The 20742-nt window shown below is 43.5% G+C and overlaps 1 protein-coding gene across 3 annotated transcripts; it reads left to right on the forward strand.

The window, feature by feature from the left end:
- Window positions 1–276: 276 nt before the first annotated feature.
- On the forward strand, window positions 277–15600 carry LAMP3 (lysosomal associated membrane protein 3; the record flags this gene model as incomplete). Of its 3 annotated transcripts, none has more annotated exons than XM_082003720.1 (6): window positions 277–322; window positions 4841–5643; window positions 7107–7229; window positions 10654–10711; window positions 12595–12762; window positions 15461–15600. In XM_082003720.1, the coding sequence occupies 6 exons, from the start codon at window positions 277–279 to the stop codon at window positions 15598–15600; spliced, it is 1338 nt and encodes a 445-aa protein (XP_081859846.1). The 3 variants fall into 3 exon arrangements, with proteins under 3 accessions (XP_081859846.1, XP_081859848.1, XP_081859847.1); XM_082003722.1 differs by having other exon boundaries at window positions 7110–7229; XM_082003721.1 differs by having other exon boundaries at window positions 4841–5640.
- Between the last annotated feature and the right edge of the window lie 5142 nt (window positions 15601–20742).

Raw genomic sequence — 20742 nt, forward strand, 5'->3', positions numbered from 1 at the left:
GATCTCAGCTGCTGAGTGAGAGCCTGTCCTTCCCCCAGTTAGCTCAGCAGTCCTTTCTGTTTTCATTTTATTTCCTAACCATCATTTATTTCCTTCTGTGGTAGTTTACAGACGAGAAGTGTCGGTCTCCCCCTCTCTCTCCACCTCCTTTCCAGCCATGTGACTGAGCACTCCCTGCATCAAATGAAATTTTTCAGTCCCCAGGAAACCTTGATTTCCTTTCCGCCCGCTCCACAGTGAGAAGCAGCATCTCTCAAACCTGCAGCTGTGCTGGCCATGGGGAGGAGCGCAGGGCAGTTCATCTTGCTAACCTTTGCCTGTGGTGAGTAACATCCTCCAGCGTTTCTGTCAGAACAATGAGATAGATTATACCAGTTTTGTTTCCCTGCAGTCCGGACAGCACCTAACAGACTGAAAACCTTCAATAATTTTGTTGCTAGCACTAAGGGTGCTTTTAATAAAATCCCACTGCTAAGAAATAACTATAACTACATTTAATTGCAGCTGGCATAGACAGTCTGATGTTTTCTTGTGTATTCTCCCTTGCACTCTGTGGTGACATAAACTCTGACTGTGTGACGGAGTAAGCTCAAAATAGTATGAGAAGCAGGCTTTTTTGGGCTAGCTTTTCTTAATTAAAAATAATTCCGAGACCAGCAGAACTGACTGGGGGTCCTGAGTGAGGCAAGCAGAAGAAAAACTAAGGAAGCGTTGCTCGAGTCATTCATCTGCATTCTGACATGCAGAGCATGACCAGGAAAGCAAGAGTGGGGCGGGGGGCTTGGGGAAGGCGGAGGCAGGCTGGGGCTTAGCTCAACGACAAACCAGACCAAAGTCACCGTTCTGTCCTCAACGCTGCTCTGTGAAAATCTGAGGAGCTAGCCTGGTCAAGGATGTGTCCCAGCATGTGAAGGCATGCCTCAACACTCGCAGCAGTACAAAATCAGCCAGGTGAAGAAGGACAGAGCGTGATTTAATCAGTGGAATGGTTGAAGGTCTGAGCTTGCTGATGGGGTGCTGGGTTTCTGCGGTGTGTTTTGCTATCGGCCCACAGGGATCACACAGGCAACAATCCCCGACTCCCTCCCAGCCCCGCAGCGGTGGTGCAGTGAGCCGGGAAACAGCCCAGGGACTTGGCCACATGCAGCTCCTGCCGTATCTGCTCTGCTTTCCCACACCTGCTTCATAGCCTGCATCTGCTGAAGTACCCCAGAACGTATACAGGAAAGGAGAGCGAGATCAGACTGAGAGAAATAACACTAATAACTCAGTGGTCATCAAGGATCTTTTTGACCAGGAAGAACTTGTTTCCTCACCTCTTTATCCATTTTGATAATTCCTTTAGTAATTTGCTGTGATGCTTCATTAATGCCACAAAATCAAGTCTTTCAGTGCAGATAGCGAGTTAAACATAATTAAAGCTTAAGGGATAAAGTCTGATGAGTTGGAGCTTTAAGAAACTGCTCCTGTGTTGGAGGGAAACTTTGACAGTACTGAAACCTCTCAGAAAATCTTGGTGCTTTTCCAGTTCCTCAGGGACCCAAACCAAAGCACCCAGAGCCGGGAAAAGTGTTCTCAGTGATTGTAGGAGCCGCATCAGGTTTTCATGTCGACACAAAGTCAGTCAGCTAAACACAAGCATTTCTTCTGGGCAGTGTAAAGCGGAACGAACCTGCGGGGCGGCCGAGCAGCATGACTGTGTGGTTAGACAAGATGGGGAAAAAATCCCCAGCGAGAATTTTTTTCATCCCCCCCCGCCAATTACAGGAAGGCGAGCTGAGAAACGCTACAGCCAGACCACGGCAGTGAGCGCTCCGCTGCCCGCCGCAGCGGCCGGGAGCAGGGCAGTGATGTTCCTTTGCTGGCACTGACTGAACCTCCCTGGCCACCAAAGCACGAAAGCAGGGTCTCCAGGCCCAGATTTGGGACAGTGAGTTTCTGAGAGCTGACCTGATCCTTTTCTGAGCTTTGTTCCGAAGCATTGCATGCATGGAGGCTCGCTGGGCAGAAACGCAGCCCTTGGCAACTGCAACACACAACTTCGAAGCCGAGGTGAGACAAGGGGATTGCAGCTACTTGCTCCAGGAAGGTACACGGCAGGGAGCACGCGTCCCTTGAGCAAAACGTTGGTCATATGAAGTTTTGAGATGGCCTTGTGGAAAAAACGGGCAGAGACCAGCAGAGGGATGCAGAGCTGCAATTCATTGTTGCTCCGCGGCCTCGTTTGCCGGCAGAGCGTGAAAAGGGCTGCGGTGTGGGCAGCCATGCAAGCGGCTCCTTTGCCAAGCCGTGCCAGGCTCCCCGAGAGGCAATGCTGCAACGCTGAAGGACACGTGGTGAAACCTCCTAAGCTCTAGTTGGAGGGTACGTCAGGCACCCCATGGGCCTACCTGCCCCTTCGCACAGCAGCGCTACCGAAGCACCTCCAACAGCCACTCAAGAAGAGCCAAGACCATTAGGTGCAACCGGGCAGCAATCCTTACCAGCCCTGGGAGCTCATGTGGCCAAATGCCTTTTGAGAAGATGACCCAAACCAACAGGTTTAGCAGCATGGCTGTGCCCCAACAGAGGCTCCAAAATGCTGGGGAGAGCCATGGGAGGCTGGAGGACTGGTCTGGCCAGGTCACCATGGGCCACCCCAAAGATATTTCTGACTTTACCCCTCAGTGACCCTGAACATTCCTCTAGTGAAAAATAGTTAGGTTGAAATGACCTTTTGGGGAAAGTGAAGTTTCATTTAAAAGCTATGGGTGTCATCCAAATGTTAGTGAAATAACGTTTCTCTCCACATCTGTAAGGTAAGTGTTATCTGGTCAGAAATTGAAGCCAATCTGTTAACTATAAAGCAGGAAGTACTGACTATTTAAGACTTGTGTAAATTTAAATATGGGTTGTTTTGCAATCTTATAGGGGAAAAAAATGAAAATTGCAACTTCTTTTTTGGTTTTATTGTGTCGATACACTTAGATGCAACTACCTATAGCTGGTATAGGGAAACTGCTCTGATTTTCCACCGGCACACAGAGAAGGAGAGAAGTTATTTCAGCTCTGCCAGCAGGTGTGGTAAAGTCTAGGGGAAAGTGAGAAAATGAATGAAAGAATCATACTTATGGCATTTTTAGGTTCCTTCTGATAAAATTCACAATCAGGGGGACCTGTCCTGTCATTTTTGTGGCTTTTCAACTGCATCAGGTTGCAATTCTTTGATAGTAACAGCTACACTGGCAGTCTGTATATTCTGTACAGCACAGAGGTGAAACCCAGGCAATTTTAGGAATATGGAGTACACATCTACACTTCTGCTCTTCTCTAGCATAGCCATTTTTAAGGGAAACTTGTGGTGTGGGTTCAGATTTGTACATCTGTTCTCATTTCTTTGGTTTTGATCTTGAATTTGATCCAAAACCCAGTAGGTTTTGTTATTCTTATTTAGTTTATCTGTATCCTATAATGGTGAGATTTTGTGAATTCAGCTATTGCTGCAGATCTCTCTTCATGCTAAGTGAAAAGAAATAAGAAAAGGAAGAAGAGCTTGTGAGATTTCAGCCATTTCCACTCTGAATGTGCCTCTGGCCTTAATCGATCCTTAAATACGAATCTCAGCAACCTGCCTGCCACAAAACTTTGACATCAATTCATGAGAAATTTCTTTGGAAGAACCAGCGTACAATAAACTTCTCAGACAACATGTTGTGACATCCTTCGTGGAGCTGTACTCCTAGGAATATAAGCTGTCTTGGACTTTTGGGTCCCTTCTATCTAGAAACTGAAACTCAAATTCATCTTTGTCCTCCAGCAAATTTAGGCAGTAAAGCATTTAACTACACCTGAAGCTTCATGCAAATCAAGGAATTCATATCTGTCAGTGATTTATGATTTCTTTTAGCTTGACCTTGTCTTTACAGAGTCTTGTTGCATACTCACAATCAAAGACTCAAGCAGAAGAGTTGTGACCTTCATCTATTCTACAATGTACTATTCTCACTTCTTCTTCACCTCGTTATTTACATTCAGGAGCCAGATATTTTCTTTTCAGTTCTGCAAGGGACATGTTTCTGTAAATGTTATAAGATGGAAGCGTAATTTTGGTGCTGTGACTATTTTCAGATGTGGTCCAAACCAACCCTGGATGCTGTACCCTGAAATTTGTTTCTCGTTGCTGAAAGCCCATCACTAAGAGGGCTGATCTTTCCTTGTTTGGAGCATCCTCTTGGGTACCTCCCAGGAGGAAGAACTTCAGGGTTCGAGCTGGCATGGCTACAACAAAACCATAAATAACTATCTGGAATTTCCCTGTCTCTCAGACTGGTTTCCCAGCTTTCCCAGACTTGCATCACTGTAAGACCATTACACTGCCTCACTTCCTTCACACCTAAAAAAATGTTTCCTTTCCCCACGCTTTGTTGGTAAGTAACCAACCACCCCTTCGCCTGTTACACCCACTTCATCTTCCTTAGACCTTGATAATTCGCCTCTAGCAAATCTTGCTGTACTATTTCCTGCAAGGGAATTCTTGTGCTGCCTGGGGATTGTGCAAGGTCTGCTCACACCTCCGGTATCTTCTTGCTGCTTCAGCAGTAAAAGCAGCATGTGGGGAGCTGGGAGCCAACGTGCTTCCACTGCAATGGGTATCTTCAGAGGTGTGAAGACTGGGGGAGTGGTGAAAAGTTATGGATAGTCCTACAGCATGTCTGCTTCCACTCTCCTATCACGACTGGAGCCAAGTGAAGAATAAAATCATATCACTCGATAACAAAATCAGTGCAGTTATGTTGTGGGTAGCAGCAGAAATGTTAAAGGTAAAGGTTTCTTAACTACTGACTTACTTGTTTCTTTGCAGCATTTTCCTCCTGCTTTGCTGAAGTGGCCTTGGGGGTCGAACAGTCTCCAGAAGCCGTATCCTTCCACCATACAGCTACTTCTGCTCAGCCGCTTTCCCTTTATCATTCTTCACCCCACCAAGGTAACGCAGTTCATTTTAACAGCACAGGCTCTCTTAAAACAACATCCATAACAGCTGTGCAGACAACCCACAGAACAACTGTGCAGACAACAGACCAGCTCCAGGTAACAACAGCACCAGGCCATCACTCGACAGCTCAGGCAGGAGCAACCACCCTACAGGTGACCAGCCAGGAATCTCCTACGGCGGTATCCACGTCAGCAGACAACACAACTGCAGCCGGTCAGGCTACAACCCAGGCAATGGAAACAGTTACACCTGCAGTGAAGAACACAACTGTACACCCTATGTCCTCAACCAAGCAAGACAGAACACATGTGAGCACAGAAATGACAGCAGCAGCCACAAACACAACCACAAAACATACAACACCAAATACACAAATGACAGCTGCTGCCTTAACTGCTACAGCCACCACCATGCAAACCACAAAGCCCACCACAGGGTCAGGAAATCAAACAACAGTGCCTAAAGGTCCAACAGCCACAGCTGTGACCAACACAACAACCATTCATCCAGGGACTCAACCAACCATCCCATCTACTACAACAACAGTGGGACCCACTCCTGCACCGCGGCCTTCTCCCATCCCCACTGGCACATACACCGTTTCCACCGGGAACAGGACCTGCATCAAAGCAGTCATGGGTTTGCAACTGATGGCTGAAAACACACAGGAGGTAAGGTGGAAGCACTACAAGGCTGAGCTTTGTAATGACTGTCTCTTCATTAGCTGTAATTTATTCTTCTTTTTTCAAAGCAATTTTCAGAAGTTAGCTTGTGTGATAAAAATAAGCGGTTTGCTACCAGTTCGAGGTGTTTTCTGTGCCACAGTATCTCAGCTGTTGTACTTTGGCTTGTATGATGATGTCAGTGGGACATACGGGTGCTTTCTTATCTCAGCGATCTATCTGCGGCAGCAGTATTTGGGAGGGAAGGTCAGGCTTCAGTGTTATTTGTGTTTCTCAGAATGGGAGACTAGTTGAAATCTGAATTGACTTCAGTGAAGGGCTTGACACCGCGAGTTGCAATGAAAGCAAGAAATTGTCAACTCTCAGACTTGGATTTAGAGGTGGGTTGTCTTGATGCTGACACGTGGATATTTTAGGGATCATAGGAACTTCAAGGCTGCATCAGAGCGGTGGGGCTGATCACCTCTCCTAGCAGTGATACGCTGTGAATGATTCAGCAAAAGATGTCATAAAACCCAAAATGGTGATTATGTCCCTCAGAATTAAGGTTTTGCAACCTCTGTTGATAAAATATGTGGGGTTACATCCTCAGGTTCTGGAGTTTATATGCCTCAAGCCATCCCCATTAGAAATCCAAACATTCTTGTCTGGAGTCTGAATATTTCTAAGATGGGATGAGTATATAATGTTGGTGAAAGTAATTTTCACAGAAGCAGAACCATTTAGGTTGGACCAGACCCTTAAAATCATTTAACCTAACCGTAAACCTAACACTTTCAAGTCCACCACTAAACCATGTCTCTAAGCACCACATCTACACATCTTTCATCCCTTGTCCTGTCTGAAGCCAGGCAGGGAGCGTTGTTCCCCACCTCACCAGACCACAGTGAGACGCTTATTACAGAAGGTGTGTATGACATGAGACTGAAGGAGCCAAACTGTGTATTCAGGGCCCCAGAGCTCTCCTTTCAGACCACAACGTGGGTTGGTTGATGCTGGAGATGAACGGTGCAGGACATAATGAGGAGGCTGGGGTGATACAAGGAGCAACACGTCAAAGTCAATCTAACCACTGCCTGCCTCTGTCTTGATCTTTCCTTCGCCTTCAGGCATCAGTTCCCACTGCTCTCTCTTTTTAAATTACCACTGGTGTTCATCTGACCCTGCTCTGAATCATCTCAGTTCACTGAATGAGCAGAAAATTATTATTTTCTTCCAGCTTAGCACACTGGAACAGCTGGGTGCTGTGTCAGACAAGTGCTAGTGGTGGTTTACGAGTGGGGAATGACCCCAGCAGCCAGCAATTAGGCTGCCGCCGCCACCGCCCTGTTCATCTGGCCACACAGAGCCTGCCTGAAAACCAAAAAGGCAGCTATAAATCTCTGTGTGCTTCTTATTAAGTTTTCCCCCACTCTTCATCAGCAGCCCTGAAGTGTCTCTTCTCTCCACAGAAGCGGATGGAGTACATGGCTGTCAACCCCAACGCGACACAGACATCTGGCAGCTGCGGGACGGTGCAGTCTGAGCTGAACATAACTTTCAGTGGAGGGTTTATAAACTTCACCTTTGTAAAGGTAATTGTTGCATTTAGAGGGAAGGAGTGTTTTAGATTGGGAAGCTGGAACTTAGGCTGCCTTTGATCCAGCTTGTGCTGTGGGAAAAGGCATTTCATCCACCTCTGTGCTAGTTTTCCACTTGCATATAAGGCACTACTACTCCTGTCCTTCCCAAGAGGCTAGACTCATAGAACCATGGATTAATTCAGGGTGGAAAAAATCTTTGGAGGCCACCTGGTCCAGCCCCCTACTCAGAGCAGGGCTAGCTTCAGTGGTAAATCATGTCTTGCCTAGTTAAACTTCCAATTTGGAAAGGTTCGTATGTGCAGCGAAGGGTAAGTACAGTGCCGTGCCATCCTTTGATAGAAAGTGCTGGAAAACAGTGTTAAAGCTACCCATCTAGCAACACAAAATCTAGAAATAGCCTCAAGCAAAATCTGCATCTCATTTTTACATTGATAAAAATCTAGCGGGAGGGAAGGCCGGCTCTGCTGTTTGCACTGGAGCGGGACGGAGGGAATGGCTTTGGTACTGGAGTCCCTGCACAGGAACAAGGTGTGTGTGCCGCAGCTCCGACTCACACTGTCAAGCTGCTCGTGCGAAATGGCGCCTCAGGGACCACTCGAATGCAGGCGAGGTTAGTTATTTGTTTCCCATAACTGCCAAGTATCGCAACTGCTCGGCCAAAAGCCAGCTTGTTAAATCCAAGTGCCCAGGAGCCACGGCCCAGCCACAGCTGAAGGGGCCTAATTTCATCTAACTTCTGAGTGGAAAATTCCAAACAAGTGAACTATAACAACAAAATCGTAGATAAGTGCCCTTAAAATGCACTACATCAGGGAGACTTATAAGTACACGCAGAAACTTGGGCAAGAGAGAGGCCCTGCTTACATAGTGGGAAAATGAGCTTTCTTTTCGATATCCTGTTTATTGATAAATGGTCCCCACCGGGACCACATCGTGTGTGGATGAGGCTTTAACATAAGCTACCGAGAGCACTGCTGCTATTATAACCACAGGAGAAAATTGCTGAGTGCAGCCGTCCTCTTGCTTCCTCAGACATTTACACGGTTTACGTATTTTGGGAGGCAGCATGCAGTACTATTTATCTGAAAGCTAATAAAGGCTGGGTGGTGATGCCAGCAGGGCTAAAGACAGAAGTTAATACTGTGTATAAAGTCATTCATGGGCAGGGAGGAATGCGGCACGGGCTGGATCCCATCAAACTCCGACTTAGGTAACATGCATTAAGGCCATGTCCGGGAGCTCCACAGAAGTTCAGAGCTGCATCTGGCCGTCCCTGCTGATCTGTGTCCTTCAATTAATTAAGCCAAAATGTCAATCTTACAACCTGGTTCCAAGCTCAAACTGGTGACAATTAAGAAAAGTACAAATGGTTAATCAGTCATTTCCACAGAAAGTCCAAGACATGACAGCAAATTATACCACATCTGTGTCATTAGTGCTTGAGCAGAGAAAAGATTTCAATTACTAATTATCTTGATTTTAGTTTATGGCAGAAAGTTTTCGAAAACCTACAGAGGAAAAGTGAGGTAAAAAATCAAGGGGCTGTTTTAAAACAAAGGTTCAGTTCAGACCGTGAGTGTTTGCTTTAAATGTATGCTTCCTGCAACAAGGGGAGCATTTTCTGTGTTACAAGGATCCTTAGAAAAATCTAGTGATTCAAGTACCCATGAAAGACCCAGCTCACAGCAGAGCTAAGGAGAGTGATGTGAACCTTTAGGAGGTACTTGACCTGTCTTGCTCTGAAAAACATGGTTATTGGCACAGCATTAGACAATCCTCCCTTCACTTAAAGATAAGCCTCAAGAGTGTAGCAGGGCTCGGCTCAAACTTCTTTGAAATCCAAGTTAATAAGAAATCATTTTGCTGCTGTTTTTTGTGTGTTTGGCCCCCACAGCGTCTCTAACTACTTTGAACCATGAGTGCTCCAGTGATGGCACTTCTGATTTTCACTGGTGAAAGAGGAGCTGGATCAGGCCCTGGGGCTGCGGTGCTGGTGCGGGGCAGTGGGAGGTGAGCGGCTGGCTCCGCACTCCCCACTGCCAGCTGCTTTTTGCAAAGAACTTGAAAAAAGGAAGTTTTGTAACCAACCCACAAGACATAAGTAGGAGCAGGTGTTTTCCCCAAGCAACTGTGGCCAAACAGAACATAGCGCTGCTGCCAGAAAAATGGTAGTATTATTTGACCCGTTTCCCAATATTTATGTCTTTAAGTAGGATTAATGATGAGAACTTCTTCTCTGGTGTATTTCTTTCTTAAACTTTACCAATCCATCCTACCAGCTTTCGAACTGCATAACGTTAATACTGCGTGCACAGGAGACATTCATGTCTGCTGCCATTTATCCACCAGCTGCACTCACCAGTCCCGGCGTGCTCACAGCTGGAATGGAAACGAACAGTACGGCTGCTACACAAAGACTCGCATTATACCCAACCCTGATACCAGGGAAAAGCTCCTAGGGCTGGCCCTCACGTAGTGACAGTCCAGGGGAGGACAGCGTTCAGGTTGCACCAGGATTTTTGGGCACATGCAGGCAGGACAGTCAGCTGGAAATTTTGCTCCGCGCTATTGTACACGGTGCTTTCCGTGTCAGCAGTCTGTAGCCATATGAAAAAAAGCCAGTCAGCCCCAACAGTGTCAGCAGGGTGGAAAGAACAGTTATTTCTCCGCTACACAGGACATCCAGGTTGCTGTTTCCTCATTTGTAGTGACTGCTGTTGGTAGAGAAAATAGGAAATGAGTGGTACCAGCATGAGATGAGCTCCCGGCTCTCAGCGTGTTGCTGACCTCTCCCAGTTCAAAACAACGACGAACGCAGAAGCCACGGCTGCTTTCTGCAGTTCGCTCACGCGAAGGGCATCTCTGCGTAAAGTCCGCTGCAGCGCCCAGTCCCCAGTACTTCTAAAGGTGTGGGCTTAGGTCCTGCAAGCAGTCAGACTGCAGGTCAGCATGGACTAATTCAGAGCAGGATTACCCAGGGGAGCACTGTAGGGACTCTCGATGAAAGCAGAACAAGTGAACAGAAGTAAAACGGCCTTATCACATGCCTGTTAATTTGTGCAAAGTATACTATTTGCTTAAGTCCCTTCTACTTTTGGTAACCACAAGTATCACAGAAACATCTAGCCTGAGCAGTGTGAGTAAAACCACACCTGCGTGGTCCAGTTCCACTGAACTGAGCGGACCTGGTGATCTAGCTGAGGCGATTACTGCATTACACCAGCTTCTTAGCTATGGGAGTGATTTGGAAAAGAAAAAGCAATACATCCGAGCAAGCTGGTTTTTGGGTCTTGAAGATGATGCTTTAAAATGTGTTTCTTTGGGAAGTTCTTTGTGACCATTTTGCTGTGGTGAACTGTACTTTTTTCACAAATATGAGGATGTATTATGACTAAAGAGATATCTTCTTTTATAGCAAGCTCCAAGGTACTATGTCAGTAAAATCGAGACCAGGTTACAGTTATCTTCTGAAGGTCAGTGATTTTACACTGTCTTAATTTCATAACAAACTGTTCTGGGTGTGGGATAGGCTTTCATATCTAACACTGTATTTTGCAAATTTTATAAGGCTTTCAACATGTCATTCACCCAAATCTTATGGTATGAAAATGGAAGAGAAGAGACTAGGCTGCAGTTAAATCAGAATTGTTCAATTTTCCTTTTGTCCTCAAAAGCTTTTCCTGCCTTTCACTACTCTTTCAGAATAGAGACTACTTCAAACATAAATTCAAGATACAAAACAATCCTCAAACTTTTTATCTGCAAATACATAAAAATACTGTGACTCCAGTTCAGTTGCATGTGTCTTGCCAATCTAATACGCAAATTAAATGAATACAGTATCTGGATCACAGAGATGCAGAGCTGGATCCAGATTTCAAATACATCAATATGGAGAGGAGGCATGTCTCATATTTTGGTTTGGCAAAAATAGGAGCTGGACCCAGGCTGAGGCTCTTCAAACCACGCTGAAATCCTAGACCATGTCTGTGCTCTTCTCAGGTGATTAGATTTTTTTTTCTTACATAGTCCTGCTTCTCACCATTTGAACATTCTGGAGCTGCCCCAGATGCTACATGCCAAGAAATGCTAACAGAACATCGTTTAGGTCAGAGACCAAAATTCTAAGCAATCACTTCAGATTTTCTCTGACATTAATTTTGCACAAATTCTTCCCAATATATCAAATCTAGGACAGGTTAACAACTATATTGTGTTGCTTCTCCATTTGTTACTCGTGAGTATTTGGATTAACTTTTGTCCCTGAAAGAAGTAAAACAAATCAGGAGCTCGACCAGGTGTGTCCTAATAACACTGAGCTTTTTGGAAGCTCAGTGCCTATTTTTCTTCTCACTGATGAGCACTTTTATTAACTGAAGTGGAGCCTATCCTGTTCTGCAGCAATTGAAGTAAAAGAAAAGCTGATCTAGAGGACATGTCTGCAAGGGATGTTCTCAGTCTAAATGATCAGCGTTTTACTGTGAATTGCTAAGTGCAAATTGCAGCAAATACACACTAATTGGCTTACTCATAAGTTTTAAAATCCTCAAATACACTTCAAGTCCTCCACAGTGGTGCTCCCTAGAGACCTCGCTATCCCTGGCTCTTTGTTACTGTCTCTCTGCCAGATGTTGCCATTTCACAGACCAGCAGTATTTTTACAGTAAGCAAGCCTGTATCTTTTCTAAGATAAAAATTACTGAATTAACACTATCAGTACACACTGGTGTACTGATTCTGACTGGAGAGAAGCAAGAGTATGCTGCACACTATGGCGCTGGCAGATGTGGTTGAGATACAGGAATGCAAAGTTGGTGATGTGGATGATTTTGTCTTAAACCGGTATATCTGCTTTACAAGGTTACAAGATCTTTTCATGCTTTGAACTTGAGCCATATTTTCCGTAAAGTATTGCGACACTGAAATATGTTTAATAACATATTTAATAGATAAAGCAATACAGACTAGTTATGTCAAATTCCCATGCTAGAGATGGTATCTCTGTTTTGTCTGGAAATAGCCATGCTGGAAATCTAAGATAGTTGTCTGCTCCTGCAAGAATCCTAACCCCTTCTTTAAGTTTCAGGTTGTTAAAATATGATTTGAAGAAGCATCTGAAATTTTAGCTGCTTTTTCAGACCCAAGCTCAGCTGAGTTACCCATTGATAATTAAAGCACTCATTTAAACATGGAAGAAACATAACCGATACTTTCTGGGGGAAATGTCCATGCATTAGTCACATCCGTGGCTGCTGCTCTGCCAAGCACCGGGGATCCTACATTTTGTCTCAGAAAGATGTTGTTTCCAACAAAGTTAATGTGGATTCTCATTTGTCTCTCTCTTTATGGCCTCCAGGTATGCTTTACTATGCAGCCATACATGAGAAGCTGTTTACAACAAGGCTGGGGAATTCCTTTAAGTGTGCCAGCAAGCAAACCTTCATCTTGGAGAAGAACTTCCAGCTACTCTTTGTTAACATGCGGCTGCAGGCGTTTGATATTGTCGGTAACCAGTTTGGAAAAGGTAAGTAGAAGGATACCTTTTCCACCCTTCCAAAGTCAGCACTCTGGTAGCCTGAGAGATATAACCTCCTAGATTATAACCACACACATGCGGTGATCCTGTAACACCTATAGCACAATCACAGCCTTGTAGTAGTTCCCAAATAATGTAATGTGCCTGCTGCTGTAGTCTCACCCTTTTCTGAGTAATTTTCAACACAGTGCTAATACCTATGGAAGATAGAAAAGTATCTTTCCCTCCTGCATTCAGTACCTTGTGTTTCACCTTTTCATTAAAAATGTTCAATTCTATAGCCACAATTTTATTCTTCACCCATTTTCTCCCAGAGCAAGTGGAGGTGTGTTCACCACCATTGCATTTCCCAAACCCCTAATATGTACAGTTCAGTTCAAGGTCACTGTTCTCAATATAGTCAGATTTTAGCTATTTTGAAAGGCTTTTGACAGTCATGATGCCTCACAGCTGCATCAGCAAAACTGACTACTAATAAGGGATATTTATGAATGCAGGATGATACTTTCAGAGCAACTGTGTCTAGACATGATGAAATGTGCCCCCGAGGAGGAACACGATTGGCACGCTCCCAGTTTCAGAATTAAACATGATGCTCATCTCTGCAATTTGTCTTTTCTTTAGTACAGCCACAAAGAGGCAACCATGTAGCTTAGTAAAGGACAGAGACAGACCAGTACTGACTCCTCTGGTCTCTGGGTTGCCCACACTGGGAGAATGTATTGGGGCTCATCACAACTTCTTTCCTACAAACACAACCGGGATTCCTTCCACAGGGAAATGAGACGTTGTCATCCTTGTTTCTTGTTCAGAGATGCAGCCAGGACCTGGCCAGGCTGTGGGGCCAGGACTGCTGGGTGCACCAGGAAATTCCTGTTACTCACAGTATGGACACTCTCAGCGTCTACTGCCTTACTTCTTATGAGATGCATGAGAGATCCTACAAAAAGCAGAGAGGTGGACTAGATGGTAGTCTGTGGACTCTTTCCAACTCTTCACACTCCTGTGATTTCCTCTCAGGGTCTTTCCATGCAAAAACTCAGGTCGACAGATAGGCTTATCAGCTCTCCAGCCCTTCACATGCACTAATAAAACATTGACTTCTGACATTTGACTTTCTGCATGCTTACAAAATACTGCCCCTGTATTCTTTTTACTTTAGATCTGTCTTTTGACTCAGTTTGGCTCTGCTTGATTCTTCTTTTGTTAGTTCACCATTTTTCCTGTTATTCTAAAATGAATATAATGGGAAACAACATTTGGGGCTTTTTAAAGACATGAACCTTTTTTTTTTGCATACTTTTCTTTAGATTCTTAAAAATGACACTGAGAATCCAATCTATGCTCTCATCCTCATGAAGATTTTTTTCATGGGATAACACTGAGCTGGAACAACTCATGGGATCCCATCTGGTCCCCACATTCCCATTTGAATTTGTACAATGAGTGAGTTCAGTCGTGGCTTTTGGTATGGCCTCACATCTAGTGGAGACAGAGCTTAGAAAGACTCTCTCTCTCTCTCTTTTCTCCCTTCAAGATCAGGCTAATCTCTGCTAATCAATAGCATATACAAAAATAAATTAGTTTTGATCTTAATCAAAAGGCTGAGAAAGCAGCTACCACCTCTGAAATAATTCCCCAGTGGCCATGAAATAGTTATGAAACTGTTACGTACCTCTGCTGTGTATGTAGATTTTGAAAGACAAAATCCCCAGTGAAGGAATGACTCTACACACACCACCGGCCTCCTCCCTACAGGTTTCTTGAGGCTGGTTGATTCACTTCTGTTGCTGCTGATTTGCCGATCTTTAAAAGAGGAAGAAAAAGAAAACACTAATGACCATTGGTTTCAAGTTCCTTACAATTTTGTACAGACTGCAGCAATGTTACATCAATAGCTTAGCCTGTTTGATTCTGGAAAGCTGTAAAAGTGTCTTCTGAACTGCACTCCAGTACATCAGAAATGATTCCTAGAGTTCATAGCCCAAGGTTTTGTCAAAGCAAAATGGCCAATTCAAACATCTCTGGCTTTTGCAGTACTCAAATGCAAAGACTTTTCAGTTCACTTCCTTAACAGCAGGTTACATTAAGGCTTCTGCCTTCCTAATCTCTTGATGTTCTGAGTTAGCCACAATTATCCCCAAATATTCTGAATTAAACACAGTTAGAACTTGATTTTTCTTAGGAAACACTGACTTAACTAGGATTCTTGCTGCGCTAATAATGTACTGGACTATGGGCTCCCTTCTCTGGCCTGATCCTTTTTACTGGGCAGAAGCAATTAGATGGCACATAGGAGCAGTTTTTGTCCATGCAGGATGTGTATTGCTCTTTATTTTTAGACTTGCACTTTGTAGTGTGATGTTCCACATCTGGTATCAGCAAGAAAGCCTCCTGCTGTGTATGTACTGATCTTGATGGTAAAACAATTACTGCAGACACGAAAGAGCAGGGTCATTCTCCAGCGAAGCACGTAGCTATTTCGAAAGGGGCAAGTATTGTTTTCTTGAGATAAGATTCACCACAGATGAAAAGGTATGAAGTATAGCTCAGGAAAAAGAAAGAAAAAAAAAGAAAACAAGGTTTTGAGAACTTCTGGCTCATACTTGCTAACTTTTCTGGAATATATAGTCTAGGGGTACGGTGTTCTGCTGTAACACACTCTCTGATCTCCTTTTACTTTCAGAAGAAGAATGTTTTCCTGATAAAAACAGCAAAGCAGCTCCCATCGCGGTGGGCCTGAGTATCCTGGGATTGTTTGTCATTGTGTTTGCCACATTTCTCATTTCCAGAAGAAAGCCGCATAGAGGATACGAACGTATCTGAGGTGCCCTTGTACCTCCAAATGTGTGTAGCCAGAAGAGAAGTCACAGGGGTTTTAGCTTCTACCTGGCAATCTCATTGCCCTGAAGCCATACTTTTAAGTGGGATGATACCATGTGTTTAAAGATAATGAATATTTCTGGAAGCGATTTCTGTAAGGTGGGAAGGAGAGAACTCACACCATCTACTTTAGCCTATTCTTAAGATTTAATTTAGATGTAGTCCAGAGGACCAAAGTGAGGAGCCTAAATGGCGTTTAGATTTATTAAAATAGAGGAGTCCAGCGATATGACCTCCAAGTGAATAAACCAGAGGTCCACAGCTACAGACAACCCTGTTAAATGAGAGCTCAGTGAAAGCCTCGTGGGAACATTGTGTATGCTGGAGTCTCAGGGCAAGCGTAAGTGTGACTTCCATTCATAAGCAGGTTCTCACCCGTCCTGTAAATATCAGGGTTACATTTCGTAAGTTCTTGGTTTTTCCTACTAAGCCCTTAAGAAGAACAGAGTGGTAATATGTGACTCTCAGTCTGGAGGCAATATCTTTAGAAAATTTTCCAGTTTCCAGTGACTGTGTATGCAAATAAGAGAAGATTACCCAACAGAGGTCACACAGGGCCTGCCTGACCAGTATGTGCCAAAATTATCACTTGTCATTGCTTGTCTCAGCCCTGCTGCAAAGATGTCTGAGCTTCTCGCCAGTACCTCTTGAACTGCAGCTTCATAAAGCACAGCATATTAGAGCAATCGACGTTGCTAAGTTTATCCTGAAGTGTTAGGTTGCAAACTGCACAATTCAGGAGCTGACTGACAGGCAGCCGAGATGTCTGTGCAGCAGACAGAACTGGGCAGGCGTTTGGAGCAAACTCCATCCATTTGCCACACCAGGCCAAGCCACCCCACTTGTCAGTCCGTGCTCGGGACACAGCATCCCGTTGCCACATGCTTGCAACACGGCGTGGAGAAAGCTAACACGAGGGTCTGAAAGCACTGTGACACGCGGCCGGTGCTAAGGATGCCAGTGCAATAGATGGGGACGGGGGTGAATTCGCTTGATAAATTCAAGAAGCTTAATATTTCGTGGTCTTGTGAGAGCTCATGAATCACCTGCTTCCTATTCAGACACGGACCTGTTACAAGGACCACCACTGAACTCAGTAGCTGTCCCTCTACTGAGATGGCAGCACTGTGATCTCTCTGAATCTCACTGGAAATGCCAGGGATTAAGTGGCCACGGTTGTGTGAAGACCTGCACAATGTCCACGAGCAAAGGAAATCCACTGATGCTGTATGTTCAAGCCTTCTGTGGGAAAGAAAAGCTTGCAGAGGCCTTGGACAAACTCTCTGCCCAGAAGTGAATGCTACCCAGTGTGCTTACAGCTGAGCAGCTGGATTTGCGTATGGAAATAATCTGGGGTTGCTTGAAAGCACACTGATTGATAGACCCTGTAGTCTATCTCCTGCTAAGCCAATGATGAAGGCATGAAAGTAGTAATTGCTTTTGAGATGGAGTTCAGCTAATGTTCTTTGTTGTAACAAGGAAAATCTCCTTGTCACAAAAATGTACAAATTTTTTTTTTAAATTTACAAATCTAAACATATGCAACAAGTGTGCACAGACACACACACGTACACGCACCAATCTGTTCACTGCAGCAAATGACATAAAAATGATAAGAAATTATATACAAAAATTTTTACAAAAGAGAAAAATAATATTAAATAAGAGCACGCTTCACCCTTAGGAGTTAGGGTAATGGTTTAAATTTTACCAATGAAAGTTTTGCCTGGAATAGGACTGTGGAATGGCACCCATTAAACAAAAGAAAGACTGAAGTAATGTGCAAAAATTCCTTGTTGTTAGTTTAATCTGGATCTAAACAAAATAGAAATGCTGGGAGCTAATTTAATTTCTATTAATAATGGCCCAAAACCTGAGCAATTATTAATGGTGATGGAACCTCACTGGATTTTCACTGGGTGAAACTGATGATAATATCTTTTGAGTTTAATTTCCCTTAAGTATTTTTCAAATAGTTTTGATATTTTACTAGTATTTAAGCACTGAGAGCTTACTTATTTAAATTAAGAAAGAAAAATCCTTCAATTCCATGAATTACTAGAAGGTGCTGGTCTGTGGCAAGCAGGAAACGTGGTCATACTGTTCCATAATTGACATAATACGTAGCTGTGGAAGTAATTAACAGTCTCCAGAAATGTTCCCTTTGAGTCTGAATGAACCAATAAATATGAAAGATAAAGACAATTTTGAAGAACTTTTGTACTTGGAGAAACATAAGACAGAAGTCAGAACCAGCTGTGAGCAAGAGAGGCAGTTGAATACGATTGTAAGGTAAATTAGCAAATGAAACAGAACACCAAACTTTCAAACTTTTAATACAGATACAGTAATTTGACCTGTATTCAGTTGAATACTTAAATTGAAATTTGAATACTTCAATTATTGTTTTGTAAAAGGCCCCAGCACTGCTAATATTGCTTAGTGAACTTTATCTACCTTATTTTCACCCTTCCTCCTTCCCCCCCGGTCAGTGGATGAGCAGCCCACTGAACTTGGTGGCATTGTTCATGCCCTTGGCTTAGTTAGATCCCTCTAGTTAGGGGGATCCCTCTAAAGTTAGTTAGTACTATTAATCTTTTATACTCAATTAAAGCATTCATTTTTTTAAAAACAAGAGAATTGATGGGATGTCCAGCAGGAAAGGTAAATATATGGAAGAGCTTCCATTCGAAAATGAGCCTATGTATGCAATCGTGATGTTACTGTCCCAAACTGTTACATGTGGACATTTTAACAACAAACACTGCCTAAAAAGCTCAGCACTGCACATGAACTGATCCTAAGCTGTTCTGACTCATGATCAACAGACATCTTTCCTATTCAAAGCTAAGTCCTATGTCACATGTTCTTTGGATTATTGGGTTGCATGATCTGTACAGTTTGTTACTTCTACTGATATGGATATAGCATTTTCTTCTTGTGTTCTTACTGAAAAATCATTTTATGTTAATATTCAGTCTTTTAACATTTGATATCAACATGAGGAGAGAAAATGGTTCTTAATGACTCATAATTCTGTGTTTAATCTTGTGACACCCTCTGGCATTTTTACCGATGATGCAAAGTTAATGTTTTTTTCCCCCAACTTTTTTCTTTCTACAGTGAATCAACTGTTGGTATTGAACAATGTTTGGATTCAGGTTTACCTGATTTGTTCTTATGCTTTTTATTGCTATTATTTGTTTGCTGTCCCTATAGCTCCCCAATGCTCTGCTGCAGGTCTCACCCCAGACAATTCACTATGGTCTCTTGCACACCCAAGGTAGACACAAGGGCATCCCATAAGCATGATGATGTCATACTTAGCCAAATCACCAAGGAGTTTATAAAGCAAGATTTAATTTCTTTCAGTCCTTTTTGCTCTCTCATGGACAAAGTCCAAATTAAAAAACAGCTGTTAATTCTGGTTGGAAGAGGGAGGAAGATGTAGATTAGCATCTTGGGTGTATGAAGATGGTTTGGTTGATCACTTCTAGCTTGTTATAATACATGGTTGCTGAAAATAATTTGCTATGAGAAGTAAGATATGCTCTTTATTTTTCTATTATTGGTGTTTCTATAATAAAGGTTGTATTTAGTCATTAAAGTGCGCCTTGCTGTGCAATTATTTTATTTCTCAACTGTTGTTTCACCTGAACAATCTAACAAACAGGCAGAGTCCTATGAGCTCTGGTCACAAGCCACAGCCACAGGTATGCTTATGCCCTAACCATAACTTTGATGATTATTTTTTCTGTGGCTTGGGCAGCTTATCTGACATTTCTATCTTTGTTTCATCAGCACTACAAAAAAAAAAGGGGGGGGGGCATTGAAAATATTATGCGGTTTTCTGTTAATATCCCCACAACTTCCAAAGTACCTGAATTCACTATATTTCTGTATACAACTAGATCTCTTTTTGTTTCCTGTTGGTCCAATAAACACAAACCATAACTCACAGCAGATGTGATGGATGCTTGTTACTTCATGTTTAAACTGCTTTCACAGATAATAATCTTAAGAATTATGATAAGGGTCTTTTGAGGAGAATGCATCCTTTCAGTTACGGAAACCAGAGGAAATAAATAGCTTGGAAAATACCACACATAAACTTGAGAACCCAACAGCTTCTATGTTGGTCAAAGCAATTCCCCAAAGAATGGTGGTTGGAGTAGATGATCTGTAACCCAAACCAGTCTATGATTCTGCATGACTTTGCTGTGATTTTGCTGTTTGTCATGTCAACAGACAGCTTAAAATATTCTAACTGTGGGACAACTGCGTGAGGTAAACTTCTCAATAAAAGGCAGCACATGAAAGTTCTTCAGCTTCATCTTTGAAGGTTTGTCAAAGAAATTTGAAACCAAATCTTACTAGATCTATGTTTGGCTAATAACTGCAGCCAGACCCCATTTTGTGTGAAGGCTCCTGTAATGCCTCTAAGGCTGTTGTTGGGAGGTTGCATGACAGAGCTGGCTTGGCTAGGAAAGAGAGGGGTGGGCAGATAGATGGGAAACAAGATACTACCTTCTCTGTGGTGAGCAAGATAAGGCTCTGCAATGGCTGAATGAGTCCCACATGTCATGCTCTTCATGGCTAGGGAAGCAAAGGTTGTTAGGTGGATTGCAGGAAAGCAGAAGACATGGTAAAGATGGGGGAGACAAACCTATCTCTCTGCTGCCGGCAGCTGATTCAGGAACTTGTCTGTTGCAGAAGTGCCAGTAAGGGCTGCACAAAGAAAGTAACTTCCCTCTGTGATAAAATACCAGAATTATGCTTCACTCCTATTACCATTTCTAGTCACAGTGCACATCCCTACACGATGGACAATTTAATAGCTACAGGTCACAAGGTGAAAACTTTGCAAGCCCCTTGATTCATCCTTCAGTAGAAAAGCAGGGCTGCCAGGAGAGCAGGGTCAGTTTGCTCCGCTCTTTTGCACTTGCTTGGCCTGCTACAATATTAAATTTGATGCCAGGTTCACCTAAGCAATACAGCTGTTTAGTGGACAAGGTTCCTGGCTTGTTCACGTTAGTTTTAGAAGCTTAGCTGGCAAATACACGCTTGGGAGATGCATTTCAGCCA

Source organism: Phaethon aethereus, assembly GCF_964289735.1.
Source record: "Phaethon aethereus genome assembly, chromosome: 9".
Taxonomy (NCBI): domain Eukaryota; kingdom Metazoa; phylum Chordata; class Aves; order Phaethontiformes; family Phaethontidae; genus Phaethon; species Phaethon aethereus.